Below are 24987 nucleotides of genomic sequence, written 5' to 3'. Positions count from 1 at the left end.
AAAACTATATATGTGGAAACAGAGTTGGAAGGGATCTCAAGTGCTCTTACAGTCTCTTGCCTTAAGACAGGATGTATTATTACTTATACCACACTTGCCTAACCTGTTCCTAAAGATTTTTACTGATGAAAATTCCATGGCATCTTCACATAATTTACCAGTATAGATACACAGAACTGCAGAATTTCATTTTGCTCTTTTATTTTAAATTTCTTATCCTTTTTTTTCCCTCCCTACCTCAAGTGCTGTGTATATCTAAATTAGAGGTTAGTATCAAAGTTTCATGTACAAATACACAGACAAGAATTTGCAAGCACACTCTTACTTTGGTTACCCAGTGGTGCTTTTCATGCAAAAGTTCTTACCAGTGCCTCAGCTTTTGTCATTTGTCTGGGTGCTACCCTGGGAAGGTATTGATATAATTTATTTAGATAGAGATTCTGGTGACTTTACAAATTTGACTGCATTTTAGTGACAGTTTAACACAACTCTGAGTTGTTCATTTGAAATGTGACTCATATATGCCAATGTTACTACCTGGTAGATCAAAAGTAGCTTGTGAAGGCAACATGAAAGAATATTTTGTATGTTCTTATGTGTGAAAAAGTTAGAAAATAAAAAGTTACCAACAAAAAGAAAAGGTGGCAAAAATGATTAGCAAGCTCTGACACAGGTAACTGTGCATCTCTTTAGTGAGAGTTCTGTTCATTGTTGATCTTGGAAAGACCATTTGTTGTTGTTATTTTAAGCCAACTTCATTTTTTTTCAGTGAAGTCCATGAATTGAATGGCACAGACCTTGTTTTGTTTGTGTTTGAAGGAAAGGATCCAGGACAGCCCCTCTCCAGCCCCGTCCCTGGAGGACAGCCAGCGCCCCGGGAGCCACCCGTCCTCCCACCAGAGCAGCAGCGTGTCCAGCTCCCCGTCCCAGCTGGACAACACCCCCGACAGAATTGGTCAGTGCCCTGCAGCTCACACTCCTCACAGGCATCTCAGCAACTCGGGGAGTTTGTTGAGGCAAATATTTGTTTGCTTGGATGCTCAGGAAAGCACTCACTTACTAAGAAATAGCCAGCAAGTGCATCACTGTAGTGTTTCATTAAGTTCATGGCTGTGCAAAGCCCAGCCCCTCACATTCCTCCTGTGCCAGTCTCCACCCATGCCCAGAAGGCATCACTGTGGCACAACCAGCTCCTCTGCCCTGTCTGGGTGAGACAGTGCTGCTGAAGGCACCTGGAATTCAAAAAGAGCAAGATATCTTTTTCTTCATATGGATGTGAGGAAAGTCACATTACTGATGACCTTCTCCTTCCAAAAACCTCCCTGTGCCCACACGTTCCCTCATCACCCCGAGGCTGAGGGCTTTCTGATTTTTTGGTGTCTCCAGCGCAGCTTTCACAGCCTGTGCACTATCAAAATGCCATTTAAAATGCTAATTCAGTCTAGAGGAAGTTTAGATCCTATTCTTGGTGCTTCCAAGAGGGATCTAGGGCAAGTCAATTAACGTCTCTTCACGTCAGTTTGTGTCAACACCGTTTTCTTCTCGGGGCCTGGAGCCCATGCAGGCATTGCTGAGCTAGATGTAAACTGCAGAAACAGTCCATGTAAGTCAGTGCAGACTTCACTCCCATCCAGTAACCACTCAGCTGCTCCCTGGGATTTTGCAGTTCTGACTCTGGTCCCTGCAGCAGCACCACAGCACAGCTGGTTCTGCACAGAGTGGCCAGTGGAACCTGAATTCTTTGCCTAAACACGTGCACACACAGGGTAGAGACTAGAAAGTAGATTCTCCTCAGCTTTTTCAAATCTAAAATAGTGCTGGAAGTACACAGGACAAGATGTAACTTCCTGTTGCAGCAGTGAAAAAGGGACTTTTGATGTCTCTGTGTCAAGGTTTAGTGCTCACTGTTGTAAAGATACGTATACATACTTTCTATCAATATAAATACATAAGTTTTTACTTTTGCAACTGAAAAAAAAGCTTTCCCTAAAATATGGTGATGAAATTTGTAACAAGTGTCCTTGCTGGAATAACTCTAAAGTCTGTCATTGGTTGACTGAAGAGAAGGAAGTGTTTTAGTCAAATTAAGAACAAAGAAAATAGGAATCTTGAAATTATAAACCTCACACCTCTCACTGATCCTGCACAAACTAAATAAAGAATTTCCTTGAGCATGACAGTGTATTGGGTTTTTGCTGTTACCTGTCAGCTTGGGCTACAATCTGTCAATTGGTGGATTTTATTAATTTTGTTGCTTTATAAATGATTATTAATACTTAAATCCTTAAATGTATTTTTGCCCAAATTGTTTCTATGAAAGTACTTTTGTAATTAGTTAATTTGAACATTTAATAAGAAATTACATTCCTCTCAGTAGTAAGTTGGGTTCTGTCTTGGTATCTTTGTTTAATCCACTTGAGCAGATTTGCTTTTGCTGCATATTTTACTTGGCTCCAAGTGTTAAAATACCAAAACACTGACCAAGAGGAAATACAATTTAATATTTTCCTTTCTCCTAACAGTTTTACACTGACAGTGTTATGTAACTCTGATTCTTGTAGCTATGCTGACCAACAACAGGGAAGGAGAACTCATTGACCAAGAAACTGGGACCAGCCTAAAAAAAGTACAAAAGGAGAAAGGTAAAATTACAGACTGTTTTCCCATCTCGGGCATTTAATTGCCCTTTTTATGTGTTTTATTCCTTTTTCTAGTATTCTGCATATGCAATGACATTATATTATTAATTTAAGAGAACTAAGTGCCTAATTGCAATGAATAATGTATCCAGTGAATTTACATGAAAGTGTGAGCAATCAGAACTTCTCTGTTTATATAATATGAGGGTAATATTTTACTGGTCTTTTGGCTCAATTATTTAAGAAGTTCCTAGCAAATATTTGATTAGTCACATGGTATTGTTTGTTTGCTTCCAGAGGGTGTTTGTGCAGAGTGCTCTAATGCTGTGGGTGAGGGAAATAAGCCATTTTTTGTGTCTAATATTATTATATTACCTCTCAAGTGGGAGGTAGCAAGGGAAAAAGTGATGTTTGGCCTGTAGGGATTGTCTGTAGGCAGGGATGTGTTTCCTCTGCTGGTTCTCTCTGCAGTCATTGTTAGGTACTGAAGAAGGTGGATACTCAGGTGTGAGCAGAAGCAGCAGCTGTTTTGTTTCCTTGTAAATATAATAAAAAAAAATCAATCCTGTTAATAATGACAGGTTCATTCTGGCAATATGTACAGAAAGCACCAGGCAAAATGTGTACCTGCAAAAAAAAAAAAGGAGATGGGATATAGTTAAAGAAATAAAGGAGAACTGAAGGTAAGTGAATTCTGGATCAATACTACAGTGAGATACACTGAGGGAGATATGGAGGTTTTAGAGTGAAAAAGATGTAAAGGAAAAGAAAGAAAGATGAGGCAAAATAATCTAAATGTACTTGTAAGCCTGCTGCGAATGTTCATACTTATCATTTTATCATAAATGAAAACAAACTGATTTATATTATAGTTGAGGTAATTTTCATGTATTTTCAGAGAAAAATAAAAAGGCAGGTACAGACAATTTTATGAGCTATTCAGAAGAGAATTTGGAGGCTTTACGTGCCCTGTGGTTCCAGAGTTATATAAAATTATTTGAGGAGCTTCATGATTTTGTACAGCAGCTCTGTTCCTTAAGAGATCTGTGTCTGATCCAGTCTTGGGTAGGAAGACTCTGAAACTTCCTCCTTATATTTTGTATTTTCACACTCAACTCTCCTTGAAGGCAGAAGAAGCTGTTTTCTATTCACTGGTTTCTCTGGGCATTTAAGCACTTTCCTTATGAACCCCAAAAGAGCCCTTTTGTGCCATTCTGAGATAATTTTCTTTCTGAATCATCATGCTTAAATCCTTCCCTCTTGACTCCTGTTGACATTTATAGACCAGCACCAGAGGTTACAGTTAACAGCCATACCTTCACTGCTAAGACTTAAAAATTACATTTCTGTGGTAATTACACAGTGAGTATTTAATCTAAATCTGAAAGTGTAGTTGATTTTAATTTTGTTGAACTGTGCCTGGTTTCTTGCCACATGTTCAGTCATTTTTCAGCGAAACAATTCAATATCCTGTGGGGTTCAAAGATGCAAATCGTGTAGTTATTGGGAGTAGCAGTTCTGCCACTCAGGATGGATGAAGGAAGGCACAGTTTAAGAATCTGAAAAGATAATTCAGAAATCCTCAAAAGCGTGAAAATAATTGAACCCCCACCACCTGTGATCTGAATTCCCAGGCTCCTGAGATCACTGAGTACTCTTGTAACAGGGATAGAATCACAAAGATCTGATGATGACAATTTGTGTACCATAAATCACCTTAAGATTGAAGTTGTATAGGTTTATTCATTTCCTGGTCTACATTTTTGCATAGTGTTACCTTTCTTTAATTGATTAGATACTGGGTAATACATCTTTATACATGTGTTAGTTCTGCGTGCACTTAGGGCATATTTTCGGGATTAATTTAGTGTTCAGAGACTCACCTGCATCAGAAAAAAGGGCTTCAAAATCACAAGATGTGTTAGAGTATGTTTAAGGATAGAATAAAGTTTCTGCTTTTCTGCTTGGTCTGCACAGGTCAAGAACGAGAAATTATTTATTTTTGTCAAGTAAAGATGTGATTTTCAAATAATCCCACAGCTCCAGAACCTGAACCTTTTCGTGGTGTTCCAGTGGGAAAAATGCTGAAATTTTAAAGGCACCAACAGTGTATATCCAGCAATTCCAAGCTGATTTTGCATTTGGCAGTGTGGCAGACCTGTATTGCTGTAGGAATCTCTGTTTTACAGGATATGGGCACCCAGTAGCTGAAGGAAATGCACGAGTAGGACAGTCAGAACTCAGCTCTGAAAGTCCCCAGCCAGTGTGTGCTGGGCCCTTCTGTCACCCCACACCTCTGGGGTTATTCCTCAAGGCTTTGTCTGACTCCTGTGTAGATTCCTTGTTCCCAGTACTATTATTATTCTCTCCTGGGTTATTATTTTGGGCTCTGGTGCTCCTCAGTTATGTTGAATTGTAGAGTCAGATGTGGACAGTCACTGAAGAGTGTGATCTGTGCTGCCTTGCTCTGCAAAAAATATATCTGTAATTTGTATACAGAGCAAGCTTTGTTTTTCCAAACCTGCCATTACTTTTACTAAGGCAAAATATATTTACCATGGAAAAGATTTTCAAAGTTATTAAGAAGGAATGTAGTTAAAATAAAAGTATCAACATTTATTAAGTATGACAAGTAAGCGGTTTATACAACCGTGGCAAACATATGTTTTCACATCTGTTTTGAGTAATATCATCATGATTTTAAAAATGATTTATAGCTCTGCAGGCCATAAAATGCCAGCTTTGCTGTAAGTTGGAAGTTTTCAAACAACAAAGAAATTATTGAAGGCATATATTGAACATGCTTTTGTATTATACACCTTGACATAACTTTAGAAAGCTAAGCTCTCTGTAACAATTAAGGTAGCAACAATTGAAAATTAAGTAACTACAATTTATCAGCAGCACTACCCATGTGAAATCTTAGCATAAAAAATGATAAAGATTGTAGTGATTATAGACAAATACTGTGATATCCCTCAGGATACTCAGTTTTTGTTTTCCATGTCCCATTTTGAGTGATCTCGGCACCAGACAAAAATGTGCCACTTTGTTCTCATCAAATAATTTCAAGGTAATTAGGGCTGAAGAGAATATGCCTTAACGACAGTTCTTCTTTAAAAAACAGTTCATGTGAGGCTGTTCCAATTGTGTTGATCTGTTTACACATGTTGGTGGGGCAGAATTCCTAGAATTGGTGGCTGGCTGGGTGTAGAGGGGTTAGAACCCAATTACAGCCCATATCTTTAAGGTTTTTGAAGGAGAAATGTCATTAAGTCTTAATTGCTCTGCATCCTTTCACCGTCTTTTTAGGAAATATGGTCAAGGTTAACATTAGAGGACAACAAAGTCAAACATCTTTGTAAGTTTGCAGTTGTTTTGTTTGGGCTTTTGATATAAAAATTACTTTTATGACATACCATACTATATTATTATGTCACACCAGCATTTTGCCTGTGCATCATTGTTGAAGTGTGAATGAAAACCATATAAAGAGTAATCTGCACTTTATTTTGGAATCACTAGTGCAAGGAAACAGTTACAAAATTTCCCCCCCCCCCCAGAACACAGCCCCACGTTTTACCTGCACAATTACTCACAGAAACTGCATTTTAAATTCATCTGCTTCAGTATATATCCCGGAAAAAATCTGTATTGTATGGGAAAGGATTGTGTTTGACACAGCCCAGTGTAGGCTTTACGGAAACCTCCATATAAATTCTGGCATTAGGAAGGTGAAATGAGCCAGAAAAGAATTTGGCCATGCCTTCCAGCTGGATTTAGATGCTGGTACAATTATTCTGTTTGACTGCATGACAAGAAATATTTCAGACTCCTAACACAGGCTGGAGCAGTAAAAGCCACTGGCCCAGCTCTTGCCACAGTGAAATCAATGGGTATGTTCATGGTGTCTCCAATGGGAACAGTTTAGCCAAAGTCTGATCCTTTGGAACCTACTCCCCCAACTAATACTGCTGGTTATCCAGACATGGACAGCGTGGTCACGTGGATGTTTGGGTGCTGTGCTCCACCCTAAGCAAAGCAGAGTAAAGTTTCGTAGGAAAATGTCATTAATGACCCACTGTTCAAGCAGTGTTTGAGTAGAAATAAAGATTATATTTGCAGAGAAAGTGACTTGCTCTGCATTTCCCAGCGATGATGTCCCCTCCTTTAGTCCAGTTATCTGCATCTCCAGACGACAAATCCAGCCTCCAGGGCTGTGTCCCATGTTTCAGTAGATTGTAGTTCCCAACCTCTGTATCTGGCAGCTCTCCCTTCCCTGTTTATTACAGAACACCTTTCCCTTTATTGCTTCAAGGAGAGGGGAATTTTGCATCATTGCTGTCAGCTGAGTGAAATATTTTCAGCTGGCCATAGACTACGGTAATGAAAGAATAACAGGATTTATTTATTGTGTTTCATTAGCAGAAAAGAGGTTTTATGCTGTTTAAATTAAGCATTGCCAAAGGACCGGGTTACTCAGGATGTGAGGGGAGGGGAACCAGCAGGTGCAGAACACCTGAAACAGCACCAGGCCCTGTGGAGGGGGCTGTGCTCCAGAGAGAGGACTTTCCCAACAATTAATCTGAAAGCATCCAGATGGAGAGGGAAAGGAGTAAGGAAGAGAACAAGGAGCTCAGAGCTGTACCAAGCAGCTCTATGCAAAGTGTGCGATAGGTGCCAACACTTCAAATGCTCCCCAGGCTGTTCCCTTGACATATCAATACTGGCATGTTAAAGATATAAGGAGAAAAAGGCAAATTTTTTTCACAAATGTGTTCATGAGTCTCCTCTTGAGATATATGAAAAACTCCCAAAACTAGAAGTGAAGTTCTGGTTCATTCTGGTTTCTGAGTGTGTATGTTGGAGACCCCAGGGTTGTTTTATCAGCAGTGGATGCAATAATACACAAGTTTAAGGGTTGCAAGGGTTTCTTTTTCCTGAAACCTTAAGTGACATACACAGTGGAAATGAGAATAATTCAGAGATATTTTTACTGATAAAACTGAAGTATAAGCAGCCGAGTGCTCTGTTTGGGGTAAAGGCATTTTCCACAACTTTTTTTGTTGTTAAATTTAACCTACAAGTGAACTGACAACTGTTAGAATGGTGGCCTAAGAGTAATTTGATCTTTTGTCAGTCAAAAAAAAACAAAACCAAACCCATGAAAGCAAGGCAAACTCTATTAACATTTAGAGTCACAAAATGTAAATAGACACTGATGGTAAAGCTTTAATTTTTAAAGTGTCTGGACTCATATAAATATGATTGTGTGCATAACCATTGCTGAAAGGTTTATAAATATGAGGGCAATTAGGCAAGAGATGTTAGTGAAGTACTCCAAGGTCACACCTTTTACATTAGGGTTATATTAGATCTTTATTTGCAGAATTATTTTATGAATGCATGTTTTCTGAAGAGTAAAATACCTGCTTCATAGTTATCTTGGCAGATGGACCAAGGCAGTTTCTTACATTGATATATAATTTATTAATATGTTTTATGTAGTAGATTTCAGTCATGCATTGCTTTCTAAACACTACATATTACGAGTCTGTATAAACATGGTGAAAAATCAAATTTTCTTTACTGAAAAGACTTTGGACAAAATTTTTTAGTAAGGTTATTCATGTAATTGTGTGCAGTAAAATAGGCAAATAAGAGGGAATTAAGGTAGCCACTCTCCAAAGTCAGGTTGTCGCTTCTGAGTTACCATTCTCACTTTTCCTCCAATGCTGTGATTTTTTTTTTTATTTAAGTCCATCTTACTGAACTATATCAGATTTGAAAAGCATAAGAAGAGGAGAAAAATTGCTGATTGGCACCCAGTGACCTAAGAAAGGTTTTGGATTAGGCCCAGGAACCTTTCCCTAAGAGTTAGTACTGATATTAAAGCTGACCCTTTGAATTCCCTGCTTGTTGATGCCTCTGTTGCAAAGTCATTAACCTGAGACCTGCAGTTGGTGACATTCTTAATGTCTGTGAGTTATTTAATAAGTTTGCCTTCAGTCCTCATTATGAGCAGTAAGGTCTGAAAAATATGCATCCTGAGAGGTTGCTGAATGTTTTTCTCATGTTACAGAAATCCTGGAGATCTTGGAGAATGCGCTGACAGCGGTTCAGCCTCCCCTGCCTGTGCTCTGAGAAGCACCAAACCTGCTCCTGGGAAACTTTGCTCATGTGTTTGTGTGTCCAAACCATGCCTACACATGGGGAAGGAAGAGGTTTTTTCTGTGTTTGAACCCATCCAGTAAACAGACTGCAGACTGTCACCACTTGAAGTGGTTTTTTGTACAGGCAGTGAGTGTTACTGGAAAACCATGTAGTTTCTAGCAAGGACACTAAAAACTGCCATAAGGCACTTCTTCACTAGGAAACTGCTTAAGAGCCAGCCATTTCTGCTTCCCAAACAGGTGTTTGTTATAGGAAACAACATTTTTGGCCTATCTCATGCATTTGGTTTAAACCAAAGCAAGTGAACAGATAAATCTTTAAATTAGCATCAAAACTTATAAATTGGTTATTTGGAAAGTTTGGCGGTATTTCTGACCAAGGAAGACCTTCAGGAAATTCACAGAAGCTGCACTTCATAAAACACAGTTGTCTTTCCTAAGGTTTGCTAACAGTGAGCTAGGCTTTAGAGTTAGCTAGGCTTTAGAGTTTGTCCCCTTGCCCACAGCTGGATGTTCCAGATCAGTGAAACACAGTGCTCATGGTTGTGACAGCAGTGTGTGCTCCTGCTGTTGAGGAGAAAATCCAGCTCTGGTGGATAGTATTTAGTGTAGCATTTTTTTTGTATTCAGGACTTTTTACTAGTTTGATCTTGAATTTCTAAGATCAGTCTGTGGACTGTGTCTTCCTCTGGTGTAATAGTCACCTAAAAGTGACAATTAAGGGTGCTCTCTTCCCTGTTGAAGAGCATTTGCTGCCCAGAGGCTTCTGGAGACTGGAAGGTTAAGACAATACCATATATTAATGTGCATCTCTAAAGTGTTTATGTATGGGCTGCCTTAACAAATAGTGCTGATAATAAAAAGTAAAAAAATCCTTAGTGGACATAGAAAGTGATGAACTAACCTCAAACTGGAAATAGAAAATTATTATCCACTGGAAATAGATGTGTAGACATGAAACCAGAATAAGTGTGCTCTTCATTATATTTCAGACACTGTGTTGAATTCCATCAATAAAGTTACCTGATTACTTGTTAGCAGAGCTGAGATGACCCATATGCTGATCTCAGAAGCCACTGGGGCTGCAGAACAGGGAAATCAGGTTTCATGTCTGATTGTTGGGGCAGAGGACACCCCTACAGCACTTTGTACTGTGCATGGTATTTGTTTAGTCCAGCTACAGTCGTTCCTGGGGAGGGACAGTTCTGGCAGGAGCTTTTTTACATTCCGAGCTGTACTTTGGAAATTCATCATTGTACCTGAAAGAGTGGGAGCCCACAATTGTAATCAATCAGTATCACTTCAACTATTTTAAAAGAAGCACTTTATATTGAAGAAAAATGGCCCATTTCCAATTCTTTCCATGATTTTTTTTTGGCTCTAGACTCTGTTTAAGTTTTTCTAACCTGTGTTCAAGTTTTTTTTCTATTCATGTTATTAGTGACAGGATAAGGGGGAATGGCTTTAAACTGCCAGAGGGCAGGGTTAGGTTGGATATTAGGAAGAAATTCTTGCCTGTGGGGGTGGGGAGGCCCTGGCACAGGTTGCCCAGAGAAGCTGTGGCTGCCCCATCCCTGGAAGGTTGGATGGGGCTTGGAGCAACCTGGGCTAGTGGAAGGTGTCCCTGCCCATGGCAGGGGGTGGAACAGGATGGGTTTTAAGGTCCCTTCTAACCCAAACCATCCCATGATTCTGTGAAATAGAATGAGAATAACCAGGAGGACATAATCCTTTTTACACAAATGGAAGTATTTTATCAGTGCTTGTGTGAGCCAACTGGTCAGTGCTGGGAAGAGCCCACAGGAGAGGCTGCCTGGGTCATCCTTGCACCAGACTGGGAGGAGAATGCTTAAGTTTGCTGAAGATTCCCAGCTCTGAATATCCTTCTTGTGTCAGGTACTCTAGGATTGATAAAAAAGATGGAAGGAGAGACACTTGTGAATTCTGAAATTGGATGAAAGTACAAAACTAGAGAGACAGTGATTATCCCAATACAAAATTCCCCAGCACACTTCTCTGGTCATACTTGGCCATTTCATGTTGGTCTCAAAATACCAACTGATTTATTTTTTTTCTTTTATTTTGTAGTCTGTATGACAGTAGTTTCCCAAGCAGATTTTTCTTCTAGTTGACAGAATATGACAGGCTATAACAAGTAGTTTAATAAATAAAATCCTGCTTCCAGGTGTATTCTGAGATGTTATAATCTATAAAACATGGTATAGTTTTGAATCTCTCTCTTTTACCCGTCACTGGGACTGCTGTGTGATATTTTGATAGCTTGACTTGGCTTGTGTGAATTTGCTGACATATCCCGTGGCTTATTCGGGTGTGTGTTGTCAGGGAGGGGATACAGAGCTGTAAAAATTTTAGTGACAATTCAGTGGAGAGCCTCTCCTGGTGTGGTGGAAGATGCCTTTTTGATGTAGAATATGTTGGATGATGGAGCATCTCTGGTAGATGGCTGAGCTGGAGCAGAAAATGGAATATGTGTGTGTGCACGTGCCTACTCACAGAGGTCATGAAATAGGAACTGTTCAGAAAATAATGTGTTATTTATGCATCTGCCACCTCTGGAGACTTTTTAGATGCTGTCAATTAGGAGACTGGCCTGTATTTGTTATTGTTGCCTTGTTTTTTGTTGGTTTTAAAACCTAGAAAGTGATTGTAATGAAGGTGCCCTCCAGGCAAAGTGTGGAGAAATTCACATATTAAAGAAGGAGTCGCCAGAGCTGCTGTTTGACTTCTGACATTTTTGTCGTATTGCCTCCAGCATTACAGGCAGAAGGGATTTAGGTAGAAAGGAGAGCTTGAAATTGCTCTATAAAAACACTATATTTATATTTACTGAATTTTCTTTTAACTGATATAAAGAAAGCATAATATTTTTGTAAAGTCACCAGGAGTAATAATAATGATAATAACGATTCTATCGTGACATAATTTCTCTCTTTGTGTGAAGCTTTTGAAATTTAAAAAAAAAAAACAAAACCAACCAACCAATATTCAAAAACTATTAAATGAATTCCTGAGAGGTAGTTTTATTGCTCCAAGAACATTAATTATTAATTTGTCTTCATACACATGTTTGGAAATCTCAGCAGAAAATAAGTCAGGCACTTCTAGATTATAGTCTGATTCGTAATAAGAATTCTCTCTAATACACAAGATAACTTTTCAGCACCGTAGTTTAGTATTAGTATTTTGTAAACATCACTGCCTGTATGGCCTGTATTAAATACAGTATAAATCAGGCTGGAGTTTTAATTTTACAGAACCAGCAGCCCATATATCGTCAGTCACATAAAATACTGAAGCTAAATGGTCCCAAGTATCTGCAAATATGATTATCATTCTGGAACAGTGCTAGCTAAATTGGCAGGATTTTTGTGGGGTTTTTTTCAGCTATGAGGGCTAACCTACAAAGATATGGGGAATAATCAGTTTTAATGGTAGAACTGAAGTCTCAGAGTTTGCAATTTTTGATTGGTGTTGCTGTTTGAAGCAGCAGAGTGGCTGGGTTGGGGCCTCCCAGTTTGTATGCTGGTGGACTCCAGTGTGCTCTGATGTTCAAACATGGAAATAGAAGCAGTTGAGGGACTGATTTCTCTTCTTCCATGATGCTAAAAGAATGTCTCTTCCCTTTTCCTCTTAGTCAGACTTAGAGCTTCACCAACTGCCTTTTATTCCCAAATCTTCCTTCTTATGTAAAAAGGAAAATCTCAGCTCTCTACACACAAAACTGCCAATTTTTCTCTTTTTCTTAAAGTTTGCACATGGAAATAAAGCTACAGAGAAAGTCCTGCTGGCACAGGGCCCTCGGTAGTGCAACCAGTCATGCACATGCTGCAGCTGTCCTGGAGGAGTTACTACTTGAAGGAGCTGCAGTGTACATTTAGAATGTTTTCATCACTAAAATGAGACTGTTTATCTAAAAAGAGAGATTATAACAGAAGAAATCCAGAAGGCATAATAATACCTATTAAACCTTGTTTTCCAGGCTGTTGAATCAATTTATAGGAATATGTGAGTGAGCAGGAAGGGAACAGCATCTGGTAGCAATAAAGGTTTCCCTTCCTGAGTTGCAAAATGAGCTACGGGAAGGTGATTAGAAATAAAATATAATGATTTCTGATAGAAATAGGTAACACTGCATGGGCTTTTAGATAAGAACTTGACAAATGTGTAAAATAAATGCAAAACTGGTTTTTGAAAAGGGGGGAGATTACCATTTTCTGTGTTGTGTGCCAAGGTTTGTGCATTTCAAATGTTGGCAGTTGGCTTCTTTTCAAAACTGATAAATAATGATGTTTGTTGTGGAAACAATTATCCTAAAAATAATTTAAAAGGACTGTATTCCCTTTTTGTTTGCCTATAAAGACCACATTCGATTTATATATAGACAGAAAGAGCTCCACTTGCATCTATAAAACAGTTCTTAAATCATTCTAAATTATTGATGTGCACAAAGAACTCTTTCCGCTTTTGTTTGAAGTTTTATTTCTGCGGCGTTGTGCTTTCTAATTGTACTTTCAACTGCTATGACATCTGTTATAGTTGTTTCAAAAACTTTCAATACTCTTCTTTTTTAATGATAGACAGTCTTTTCAAAGGCAAACTGTCTTCGTTTTGAGCAAGAAAAATAATTAGTTGAAAAAAGATCACTGATTTGGCCGGGGAACTCACCATTTTACTGTTGGGGTTTTTTTTCACAAGTTGCTGTTTTATATGATTCCAGCACCTATTCAACAGAAAGCTGGCCAAGAAGAATTCATCTCTGCAGCAACTCAGAAACCATAGAGCATCAGCATATGTCCCTTGCTTCCCCGAGGAAATCCAGGACTTTATTCTAACAAAAAGAGTACCAAGAAAGTACTTCACAAACTGACAGTCTCTATATGTCTAGCAGATGGAAAAGTAAGCTACTATCCCAAGCTGTTATGCCCAACAATATAGGAATAAAGCTCAACAATTGGAGAGGAGATTAATGCTTAAAAGTCTGTTTAGAAATCCTTTTTAATACAACTGGTGATATGAATATGTGGTGCAGCAGTAAACAGGGTTCTAATGATCTGTGACATAATGCAAGCTCTGGTATAAAATCCAGGAGACATTTAAAGTATTCCAGATTAGGAAAGCACAATGTAAAGACATTTCTTTTCCTGTTTTCCAGAAAAGAGTATTTTTGCCCTGAAGGTAGAATAGGCTTTTTGAAAAATCTAAGCCCTGGACTCTGGTTCAGTTGTGGTACACCATAACTAACCTTAAATGAGAAGTTGCCTGGAATTCATATAATAATTAATACAACGCTTGGGGAATTTAATTGACCACAAGATTAAACTATTAAGGAAAAAATTTCATCCTAATTGAGAATTGAACCCCTACCCTTTATTCATTGAGTGTCGGCTCTGCCACTTGAGTCGTGAATTGGGGGTTAATTGACTGTCTAGAATCTCCCAAGGAGCAATTATTTCATATAATGGTGCTAACATGTGCCATCATGAGGCAGTTTAATGGCATCCTTTTCTCCCCTGGATTTAGAGACATGTCAGGAGGACAGCAAGAAAAGATGCTGCTTGTGGGGAAGGAATGAAAGGTGTAAACAAAACAAGGACTTGGGGCTTCCTTTTGAGTGCCAGTTGATAACAGTCAAAACCAGGGAAGGTGTTGATGTGGGTTTGCAGTTGCAGTAAAACCTCACCAGTTTGGTTAAGAGACCCCTGATCTCCATGTCCTGTAGAATCCCAGCACTCTCTCTGTTTCTGCTCAGATTCAGCTATGTAATTTTGCTGCATATTTAAGTGTCCTCTCTTTTTCAGTGTTTAGGAAATATTACAATTCCCAGTTCAAGTTGTTAGAAAGACTTAGAAATGAGCAACCTGGTCTAGTGGAAGGTGTCTCTGCCTGTGGCAGGGTGTGGAACGAGATGGGCTTTATAGTCCCTTCCAACCCAAACCATTCTGTGAAATAACCTGAAAGTAATTTTACATAAACTACAATAAAATTCGTAAAAATGAGCTAGGTATATTTATATTTTTAATATTTTTAAATTATTTGCTTACATGGTGATTAATAAAATTCATTACTTCATAGCAGATTTTTCTGCTTCATTAGTGCAAATTTGCAGAACTTTTCTAATTACTGTTCTCCTTTGAAGAATAAATAATAAGAGATAATATCAAAACTTTTTAACTAAACGAAGACTTAGATACAGTTAGGCATTTTTATATTTAAGTTTATTCTGGTTTTTTAATGCTTTTATAAAAGTGCTGTCTTTACAGGAGAAACTGTCAGAATTTAGGAGAAACTATTTTTGGGAGGAATTATCAAAGATAAAAGGAAACAGAAAAGTTTAGCTTCTTTAAACTTTGATTTTGAAAATTAATTTGAAATCCTTTGGGGCAAGAAGGGCTGAGTGTAGGTAATTCATGCTTAAAACTACGTAAAATCACTGTATGCTGAGCGAAGCCTGACAAGTGGCCTGGGAAGGGACAGCACCACCTGTTTGAAATGTGGTGCTGTATAAAAACCTGTTTGGTTTTGGTGGGGTTTTTTTTGTTTTCTTTCATTAAGTAGCACACCCCAAGAAAATTTTAACACTGTTAGTGACTTGTAAGTACTTGAAGTGAGTGTAATTGATGCTCTGTGATAGTGCTGTGTGCAGTTGGTTCAGATCAGGCTGCTCAGCAACAGAAACAGTTTAAAGATGTTTTATGAACAGGTACTTGTAATGTAGAGCTCTTTAACCACTTGAACATCTAAGAGGGGCCTTTGCAATGTTGCTGTGGTTCACAATGCATCAACTCTTAGCTGTGTGTTCCTCTGGGCAGTGGAGAAAGACACATGGTGTGTAGGAGTCCTCCCAGAGCAGGGGTCACCCCAGCACATGCAGGACCCCCCTGTCCTTGCCTCGAGGTTACAGAGATGTGGTGAGGGGCTCAGCTGAGGTGGACAGGACTTGCTCCTCGCAGAGCTCCTCACTGCAGGGTGATGCTTTGTGTTCACAGCTCGACTTCTGTTTCACATAAAAACATATGTGCTCGTGTGCCTCCTGCCTGCATTAGCATTCTGCTGCCATCCAGACCAACCTTGTATGATCACAGACCCGTGGGTTTGTGCTGGGTGGGGTAGGGCAGTGCAGTCAGTGGCACAGATGACATGAAAGCAGTGCTGGAACATCCAGGTGACTCGTTCCACACGCACAGAGCAGTTGTTTTAAAGGTGACTTGCAGATATGCACACACACTTCATAACCTGATTTATCTGCAAAGGAGATTTGAAAGATACTCTTGTGCTTGTTCAGTATTACAGAAATATCAGCAACATAATCTCTCAGACTTTCTGGGTTTTGATGGATGTGGTTTAGAAAGCTGGAAGTGTGGAGAGCAGGCACGGCACAGATCCTTCAGCTGGAGAAACAGTGTTTGAGGCTAGAAAATCATTATTTCTTCTTGCTTGTAAACATAAGAGGTGAACAGGTAAAGGAGATACAACAAATAAAAAAGAAAGAGGGTTTTACAGTGTTACTCAGATTTTAGTTGGGTTTTATAGTTACTCAGTTTCATCTGGTCAGTAAAATTCTGGAGTAAAGACAGAGGAAACATGATCTGATACTTCTGACACAAAAAATCAGCATGGTATTTTCCTCATTGTGAGGAAATACTTGACATAGGTCCTATAACAACAGTCCAGACTCCCAAAAGCTGCCACCATCTGAGGAGAGTGATGCCCTGGTGAAGAAATAGAGTAAGAAAGAACAGCATTTCCCATTGCTGCTGTCTTGGAAGGAAAAACCTGGACATGTTCACAGTATGAACTAAGTGACAAAGCAATACTTTACACTCGGAGTGTGATTCCTGTACTGTTCTCACCTAGTTCTAACTTCTCTCCTTTAAATATAATTCTGTTCCACAGTTTCCTCCACCTGCTGTTTTCTAAACCTCACACATGTCCTCAGTCCATGTATTCCATCACTCTTCAGTTACACTCTCTAGCCACATTTTACCCTGCCAATTCAAGCTCTATCCAGCACCAGCTTGTCTGCCTTCACTTTTTTTGTCTTTATGTCTTTTTTTTTTTCTATGGGAAACAAATCTGTATATCGATGTAGAACTCTCCAAGGTCAGGAACCTCTTTGGTTTTGACGTTTTGCTTTTCTTTCTAATTTATTTATTCTTTTTAAGGACCACATCCCAAGGAAATTTTGACACTGTTAATGACTTCTAAATAGTGTAGGGTACCTCCTGTACTATCACTGTGTGCAGCTGGTTGAGATCAACCAAAAATCTGAAAGGCATGGCATAGTTGGGCTATGCCAGAAATAGAAACTGCTGCTCAGAAATTCCATTAGTTTTCCAATCCAGCCTCACGGTTCCCAACCCTGCTGTACACATTGGCTCTGGAGTTTTGTCATGCAAGTCTGTGGTGTAACCAGAGGTGTTGCATTGTCACTACTTTTCAGGAGCTGGTCCTGGTCTTACAAGCCAGGAGAGGTCCATCTGTACCATCCCTCCCTTTCTAAATAGTTTATTTGTAGTGGCATTGCAAAGTCTCGTCTCATAGGATACCCCCAGTAAAGGGCAGAGAGCTCCTAAGGCCAGTTGCCACTGAATTGCTTTGGATGGACTTGACCCTGAATCAAGGGATCATGATAGTAACTGTGGATCAGGTTTTCCTCTCATGTAAATGTGAAGTAACTGCTTGGAGTAAGTGGAAGTCCTCTGTCCTACTCCCTACTAAGATCCAAAGCCAAGCATTGCAGGTACTCAGCATTGTTCAAGGAGTGTGTTAAATTGTGATTATGGTCAATTCTCTTCCCTTTGGAAGCTTGCCTGTAGATGGGCATGGTCTGTTGAACTGCTCAGCTAACAAGCAGGTAAAAACCCCAACAGCCCCTCCCTGTGCTGCCATAAAGAGGCCTCTCCTGGAAGTCCTGGAGCTGTGGGAAGGAGTGCCCTTGGTGCAGCGTTGGCCTTCACCTTCCCTTCACTGTTACTGGAGGAAGCACCTGATAGAGATCGACACGATTTCCTGGGCAGAGCACATTGAGATTTTTATTATGATATTACCAGGACATATGTTTGTGGAAAGAAGATATATATGTATATATCTCTGTGTTTAGCCTGAGAATATAAACTGTGTAGAAATAGTATATTACCTGCATGAAACTGAAAATATGGGTGCCATAGTGTGCAGGAATTGGGCCCAGCTTTGCTTACAAATCAGCTTGATGATGAGGCTGCAAAAGTTATATTTTCACTGCTTTCACATACTGAATTTATTAGCTTCTTGAAATTGATTTTGGATGCCTTTCATTTGCCATTGGGCTGAAGTCAAAGGCAAAACGATGATATACCACATTTTGCTCACTCATCTTTTTATTGCCCAACTATTGTTATTGAGGAAAAAGACATTCAATGTGTTCCCCAAAGGAGACAGAAAGCACATTTCGTTTTCTTTTAATTGAAGTTTAAACGAGTGCAAGTCCTGCAATCCTCACCTTCAATATCCAGGAGGAGCTATAAGGGGTAGAGGGGATGGGCCTGGGATTCAGTTTGGATCAGGGCTGAGGGCACGAGCCAGCAGGGCTGTCAAACTTCGTCCTGTTTTATTTGCTTGGAAGGAGCGGAGCAAAGTTAATATCGATGCAGCGCTAGGAGAGTGTTCAAGTAGTTATCTCTGGGTAGGTAATGTGAACTCAGCAGTATCATTGCTTTGATCTTTGGTTAAAGTCTTACAAAACTAGATTGCTGTTTGATTGACAGCCTTGTCAGAGAGTGAATGAAGACTGACACTCTAATATTGAAAACGCAGCGTTTACAAAACTTACAGCCTGAGTTTTCTCATGACACTGCTGCTTTTGTGGAAGACTGAATTTCACGTTTATTTTTAAATAAGTGTATACCTTGCTGTGTGCAGCTCAAACTCATGATTTTAGGCTGCTGGCTCACAAATAATTCTTACCCTAATGATTGATGCAGATATGTTTATAGCAACAGCGCTGTCATTGTGGATTTGAAGGAGTGGCTGTTTGAAGGCTTGAACGTGGTGGTATTTATCACATCTCAATACCAAATAATGATTGATCCAACAACTGGGTGATGGATGCAGAGGTGGCAGGATGCAGCTTGGGTTGGGTAGTGGATCTGGCAGTTTCTGGGTGGGTCTAATAACAAAGCTTAAAGGGTCTCCAGCTTATAATTCTATCTTGAAGGATTGTCTTTAGCTGCTTGTTCCTTCAGTTGTCCCCTTAATACTCTCAAATGAACACAGGCTACTAAAGGGAGAGTTAATTTGTGGAGTAGACTTCTCCTTTCATGTGGGTACTTTTCCACACTTTCCTCAATGTCGTCTTTGAATTGGACAAAGTAAGATATTTTGCTCATTTAGCAAAAAAAGAAAAAAAAAAGACTAAACTCTCACTCCTATTTTTAGGGTGATATGACATTGACTGCCATGATTTAAATAATGTGTAAGAACAAACCAGATTGTGGCTGTTTCCACATCAAAATACCTTAAGCAAGAAAATGTCTCCCCAAAATAATAATCCTACATCATCCAGAGGTGTTAGTGAAGAGACTCTTTATATGATGCAGTTTAAAAATAGGCATCAAAAAGATGTTCACAGAAGGGGCTGCTGAGCTGTGCTATAGGGCGTGGGAACTGCTTAAATTGGCTTTCCTGTCAAAGCCAGTGTTTGCTGAGACGACATCATCAGTTTTTCCCGACCTTCTGCTTCTCAATTTACTTCACTATTGCTAAATTCTGTGTGCAGTTCTTTCCTTACCTCCTAGGTCACATATGTCTTATGTGAATGTGTGTGTATATAGCATTTAGGATCTATAGAAATCTGCATAAACACTTTCAGATTGATACGTGTGCAATACAATATAATGTCTTTACTAAAGTATCCTTTAGGAAAAACTATTAATTAAAAGCCCAGATTAAAGCCACTTTCATTAGGAACGCAGCTTTGCTGAAGAAACTCTGCATTTGACCATGTTTGTAAAGTGGACATGTATAAGTCACGAGAATAGTTACCATTTCATCATTTGAGGTCTGCAAATGAGTGATTTCAGAGTGAAAAACATATGTAGCCATGCTGATTATGCAGAATAAATTATTTTCAAACCCCATATCTACATCAGTACATTTCTTTTATTGTGTGGAAAATGTCCACAAAAAAAAAAACCCTAACGATCACCTAAATTTTGCTGTAAACATTTTTAAAATATATATCTGAAATTACTTTGGAAACATCCACAATCTGCTTCCATATTGCAACACATATGGTAAGAAAATCTTGCTTGCAAGCCAGTGACTGTTTTTAAACAGTTTTCAAAGTTGCACTGAATAACAGCTCATGTACAAAAACTGGTGTGGTTTGTATTTATAACAAACAGCTTAACATTTTCTAAACTATGACAAATTTCTCCCTGGATATTTTTTAATGTAATAATAGTATTCTTTTAGCTGTCCCTAGTTTTTTTATGCATGTAGGCACTTTTGGTATATTAGGAATACTTCTGAGTCATTCTGGTTCTGCCTTTCTCCTTTCCTTAGTCTTCAGAGGCCTCTGTGGCCATAAAAGTTGTCCTGTTGATGGCTTTGTTCTGTTCTGTCTTTCCTTTTAACTTTCTCTCACTGCATGGATGTGTGTGTACATGACACTGAATGTAGATATGTGGGAACATATTGCTATGATTTTGATACAGTGTTCCTGGAACTTGTTGTATTTCAGTTAAAGATTTACAGCTCTCCTTTTGCCTCAGACTTCATTTTTAAAGGTCAGAAGAGAAAAGAAACCCCAAACCATAAACATGTTAAGCGAAATATCCATAGTACCCTCCAGTTAATGGTATTTCCTTAAAGCAGATAAGTTACTGAGACCCCTTTTAAAACAAGAGTGTTAATTTACTGTTTCCTTTCATCTGTTGAAATAATTACTTTTCTTCTTTGCCTTCAGTAGTTTGTTCTGGTCGTTAACATTTCTGTAAAATTAAGTTTGAAAGGTGCTTTTAATGTTCACATAGACTGCAGTGCACATTTGACTGTTAAAATCAACCTACTTAAGGCAGAACTAATGTTTAACACTCACTGCTATTTGAAGTAGTTCACTGCCCAGTTTAATGGTGCTGCCAAGGGCAATGGTCACATTACTTGCTGTTATATTTGGGGGGGGTTGTTATGCTGGCTATAAAGACAATCCATGATATTTCTGAAAACGTTGGCTTAGATCTTAAAGACATTGTTTTTCTACTAACAAAGCTATAAACTGTAATTTCTTGGGCAGCAGTGGACAAGAAACACTAACCCCTGCCTGGGCCACGTGCTCCATTCAGGAGTCATAGTTGCTGGTGTTAAATGACTTCTCCTGCAAGCTCTGTTAAAAAAGACATGACCAAACAGTACAAAACCTCTGCTGATGGTTAACCACAGTGGGAGAAGTGATTTTATATAACGAGAATTGGGTTTTATGATATCAAGACAGTTTTAAGACAGCAGCAGCAGCAGGTGGAGAGCGACCCTGGGCAGCTCAGCCTCACCTGATGTGAACTTGGTGCAGGAGGTGGGAGGGACACGTGGAGACAGCTTGGCTGCTGCATCGTGAAGCAGCTCAGTTGTGGTCACAGCCCAAGCAGCACCTTCTCTCTCATTCCTTTTTTGTGGATTCTGCTGACTTGCTTTCTGCAGCAGTGGATGTGTCTGTCACGCACCGGCTGCGCTACAAAAATGCTCCTCCAGCCTCCCATTGAGAACAGACCTTCCCAATGGCCAAATTCACTTTACACCATTCCCCTACTAACACCACCTCCATCTGAGGATTTTAGAGTGTAGGTCAAATAAGGTTATTTATGGGAATCTTCAGGCAAATAGGACAGAAGAAAATGTAACGAGTTCTTTGTGTAGGGGAGTTGATGGAAACTTTGCTGGAGTCTCCAGCACGTCCACTGGGAAATGCTCCATGTAGGACTGCCCCAAGTAACCCACAGCTGAGCCTATACATCATATCTACCCCTGTGAGAGGTCATGAATTCATAACCAAACAGCTGCTTTTTCTCCTTTGATAAGCAGGAGCAGGCAGAGAATTTAAAGATCAAACAATACATCTTCTCAACCAGAAAAAAAAATTATATATATTTACTAAATAGTGAGTAAAATTTTCCCCTTGGCTAGTCTAGTGCAATTTTACAAGCTTCAACAATGCTGAATGGATGTTATTGAGAAGTGAATTTGGCTCATTCTTTTATGCTTTTAATAAATACCCAAGGGAAAGGCAGTTGTTCAAGGAAAATGAAATACAAATAAACATAGAATTTATTCTCAGTAGGCGTTCTGGGGAACTTGGGGCTTGAGTTTTATGCCATGGGTTTTTTTCCCTGTTACTTGCAAGCAAAACTAAAATATTCATATAAGCTGTCAGTTCTCTAAAGTGAATTCATCCTTTTTAAAAAATAAAACAAAATATAGATTCAGTGGAGAAAACAGAAACAATGTGAAACATAAAAAATGACATTTCTGCTCCAAAGTATATCATTGTAATGGACCATAGTATTCTGGACTGTGGATACAAATGATTTTTTTTCCACAGCATCCTGTAACAATTCTTGAGACACAGTCATGCACAAAACATCATTTGTAATTATAACAGTTTGCCATTTTCAGCTGCTTCAGGATTATTTCTCATTTGGTTGATAATTCATGTACTTCAAGCTAATGAAGATTCTTCACCTAATAGACATTACCAGTTTTTACAACCTGAATTTCAGGACAATGTTGGTATTTTTGTTGGAAGGAAAAAGAAAAAAACCCAAACCTTAGTTGCTTCACAGTGGATTTTTTCCCACAAATTCCTGGGGTGCCACAGAGAAATACAGTCCATGGAGAATGTTTACTATAATAAAGAGAAATTTAGACTGTAGATTTCCTTTCACATTAATCATTGCCCAAACTTTCCAGTAGTCCTTCAGAAATCTGTGGTTCCCCAGGTGCAGTGTCCTGTGGAAGGTCAGAGGCACTTCTTTTTGACACATAAATGTTTTGCTTATGAATTAATTACCTTTCATTATTACTGTTATTATTTCTGACTTTGAAAAAAATTTTAGTTGCACGGTCTGATAGATGTCAGTTTAAGCAAATAATATAAAGAGACTTTTTATGGTTCTAGATGTCACATCCAAGTTAGATAGATACCTTTGTCAGATGCAATGCAGGTTGATATGAAGTCAGTATTTACTATTAGAGCATGTAAATCCAGACTCTATAGATGGTGAAACAGAAACATATTTGACTGTTTGAGAACAACTGAGCTGCAGACATTCCCCAGCACCTGAACAGACTCTTGAAAAACATGTATTTTATTTAATTTCATGGAAGCTATGTGGGAAAACACCTTCCCAGGTAAGGTTCATGTTCATTAATATTTTGACCCACTGCTTGTTTTCCATCAGCCACGGACTTGCATGTTTAAACCCCCCAGAAATAGCTTCATCCCCCTGGGTTGCAGGAACCTCTGTGAGAACTTCAGGGCTCGAATGGCAGCATGTACAGCATCACTACCTTTCAGAATTGTACAAAACTAGCTGATTAAATCTGATTTTAAATACTGCTTTCAGCCTAGAACCTTGCCTTTTTAATAATCAATTAAAACATTGCTTCATTGTGTTTATTCAGCACGTATAAAGCACTGCTTGACATGGATTAGACCTTACATAGCAGTACACAGCTGTAGCCCATCCAGCATTTTCCAAATGAGTTTGCACAAGGAATAAAAGATTGCCATCTGAGCAACACTGGAGGGAGACAAGAGCAGACAAAAGGCAGCTAAACGCTACAAAAAGAGAAAAGACCCTGTTGAGATAGAAATTTCTGAGCAAATGCCTCCATTTCATAGGGAGATACTGTAGCAGGCAATGTACATTGATTTTAGCACATGAAGTACATTGCTTTGGGGATTCATTAAGCTTCATTTTGTGCACTATCATGAATGGGGATGTCAGCCACTCTCTCAAGTAATGCAGGGTTTCAAAGTGAGGAGGTAGAATAAGCCAAAGTGAAAATATAATGTGCCCGGCAGAGAGAGTGAGGCAGTTTGAAAAGGAAAATGCTTGGCTTGCTAAAAGCCGTACGTCACAGGAGCAGTCATCAAAACCTAAACGTTTCTAAAGCATTTTATGCTTATGGAGTTTATAATATGACTTAATAGCAGGAAGTTCCTACTCCTGACTGGCCTGGTGGGAGTCCCCCTGGAAGGACAGATGCGCTGAGGGAGTGTGGAGCCTTTGGAAGAAAATGTGCAGACTGATACTTTTCAGTTATTCACTTTTTGTTTTTAACTGAATATGGCAAGGTTTTGGTCAGGGCTGGTTTTTCAGCTGCTGCAGTGGCAGGGTGCTTTAGAAGGTATTGTTCTCCTCCCCTCTGCTTTTCCTTGGGGTCCAGCTGTGGCCCTTCACCACCTCTCCAGGCATTGGCTGCCAAATTGAGAAGCCACAGAAAGTGGCAGGTCTATGAAAAAGTTGGATTTTTTCAGCCACCTGTGAGATCCAGGGCTGGTTTGAAATCTGTGAACGCACCAGAGATCCTGTAGTACTGGGTTCCTGTGTAATTTGTTTTGCTTTGTATCTTCTTTTAGTCGAGAAGCATATAAATCCAAGGGATTTATCCAAAAACCTGTTTAGTAGGTTTTATTTAGTAATGATGGCACCACTGGCATTTTTTGTTTGTCTTGAAGTCTACTATAAATTCTAGTGATTTGGAGGCAAAAGGTTCCTGAAATGTCTGCAGATTTTCCTAGTGATTGGTTTGCAACCACTGAAACCATGTAGGTACATGTGATTGTACCTACATATGGCTGTGAGGGACAAAAATCTTCATTGCTCAGTTCTCCAGCTTTTGTGCATTGCCTAAGTTCATTTATAATGCAATTAGCCAGGCAGCAGGGCTTTGCTGCCAGACTTTGCTATGTGCATGCTGTAGCAGAACATGACTTCATGAATTTTGCTGTTCCATGTTGGTGGCACAAGTGCTTGAGGTCTTGGGCAAAGAGGAGAGGAAAAATGCTGACCAGGTGCTGGGAGTTGTAGTCCTGCACTGTACTGGTAACCAGTTAGAGGGAAACAGATGGCCCTGGAATGAGCCTCTCATGGTTCAGTGGTGAGTGTGGTGGTGGTGCT

The 24987-nt window shown here is 39.3% G+C and overlaps 1 protein-coding gene across 3 annotated transcripts in view; it reads left to right on the top strand.

Moving 5' to 3' along the window:
• DACH2 (dachshund family transcription factor 2) overlaps window positions 1-24987 on the top strand; it is a 247862-nt gene that overhangs the window by 197622 nt on the left and 25253 nt on the right. For all 3 annotated transcript variants that reach the window (XM_051786244.1, XM_051786236.1, XM_051786254.1), the window contains 2 exons: window positions 820-955; window positions 2562-2642. In XM_051786244.1, the coding sequence (XP_051642204.1) occupies window positions 820-955; window positions 2562-2642 (217 nt within the window). The remainder of the gene's footprint in view (window positions 1-819; window positions 956-2561; window positions 2643-24987) is intronic.

The sequence above is a fragment of the Manacus candei genome, unplaced genomic scaffold (genome assembly GCF_025592945.1).
Source record: "Manacus candei isolate 608988 ecotype Guabito, Panama unplaced genomic scaffold, ASM2559294v1 h1tg000003l, whole genome shotgun sequence".
In the NCBI taxonomy this organism is placed as follows: Eukaryota; Metazoa; Chordata; class Aves; order Passeriformes; family Pipridae; genus Manacus; species Manacus candei.
Note: the sequence above shows the minus strand (reverse complement) of the source record. Positions and strands in the feature narration are given on the sequence as shown.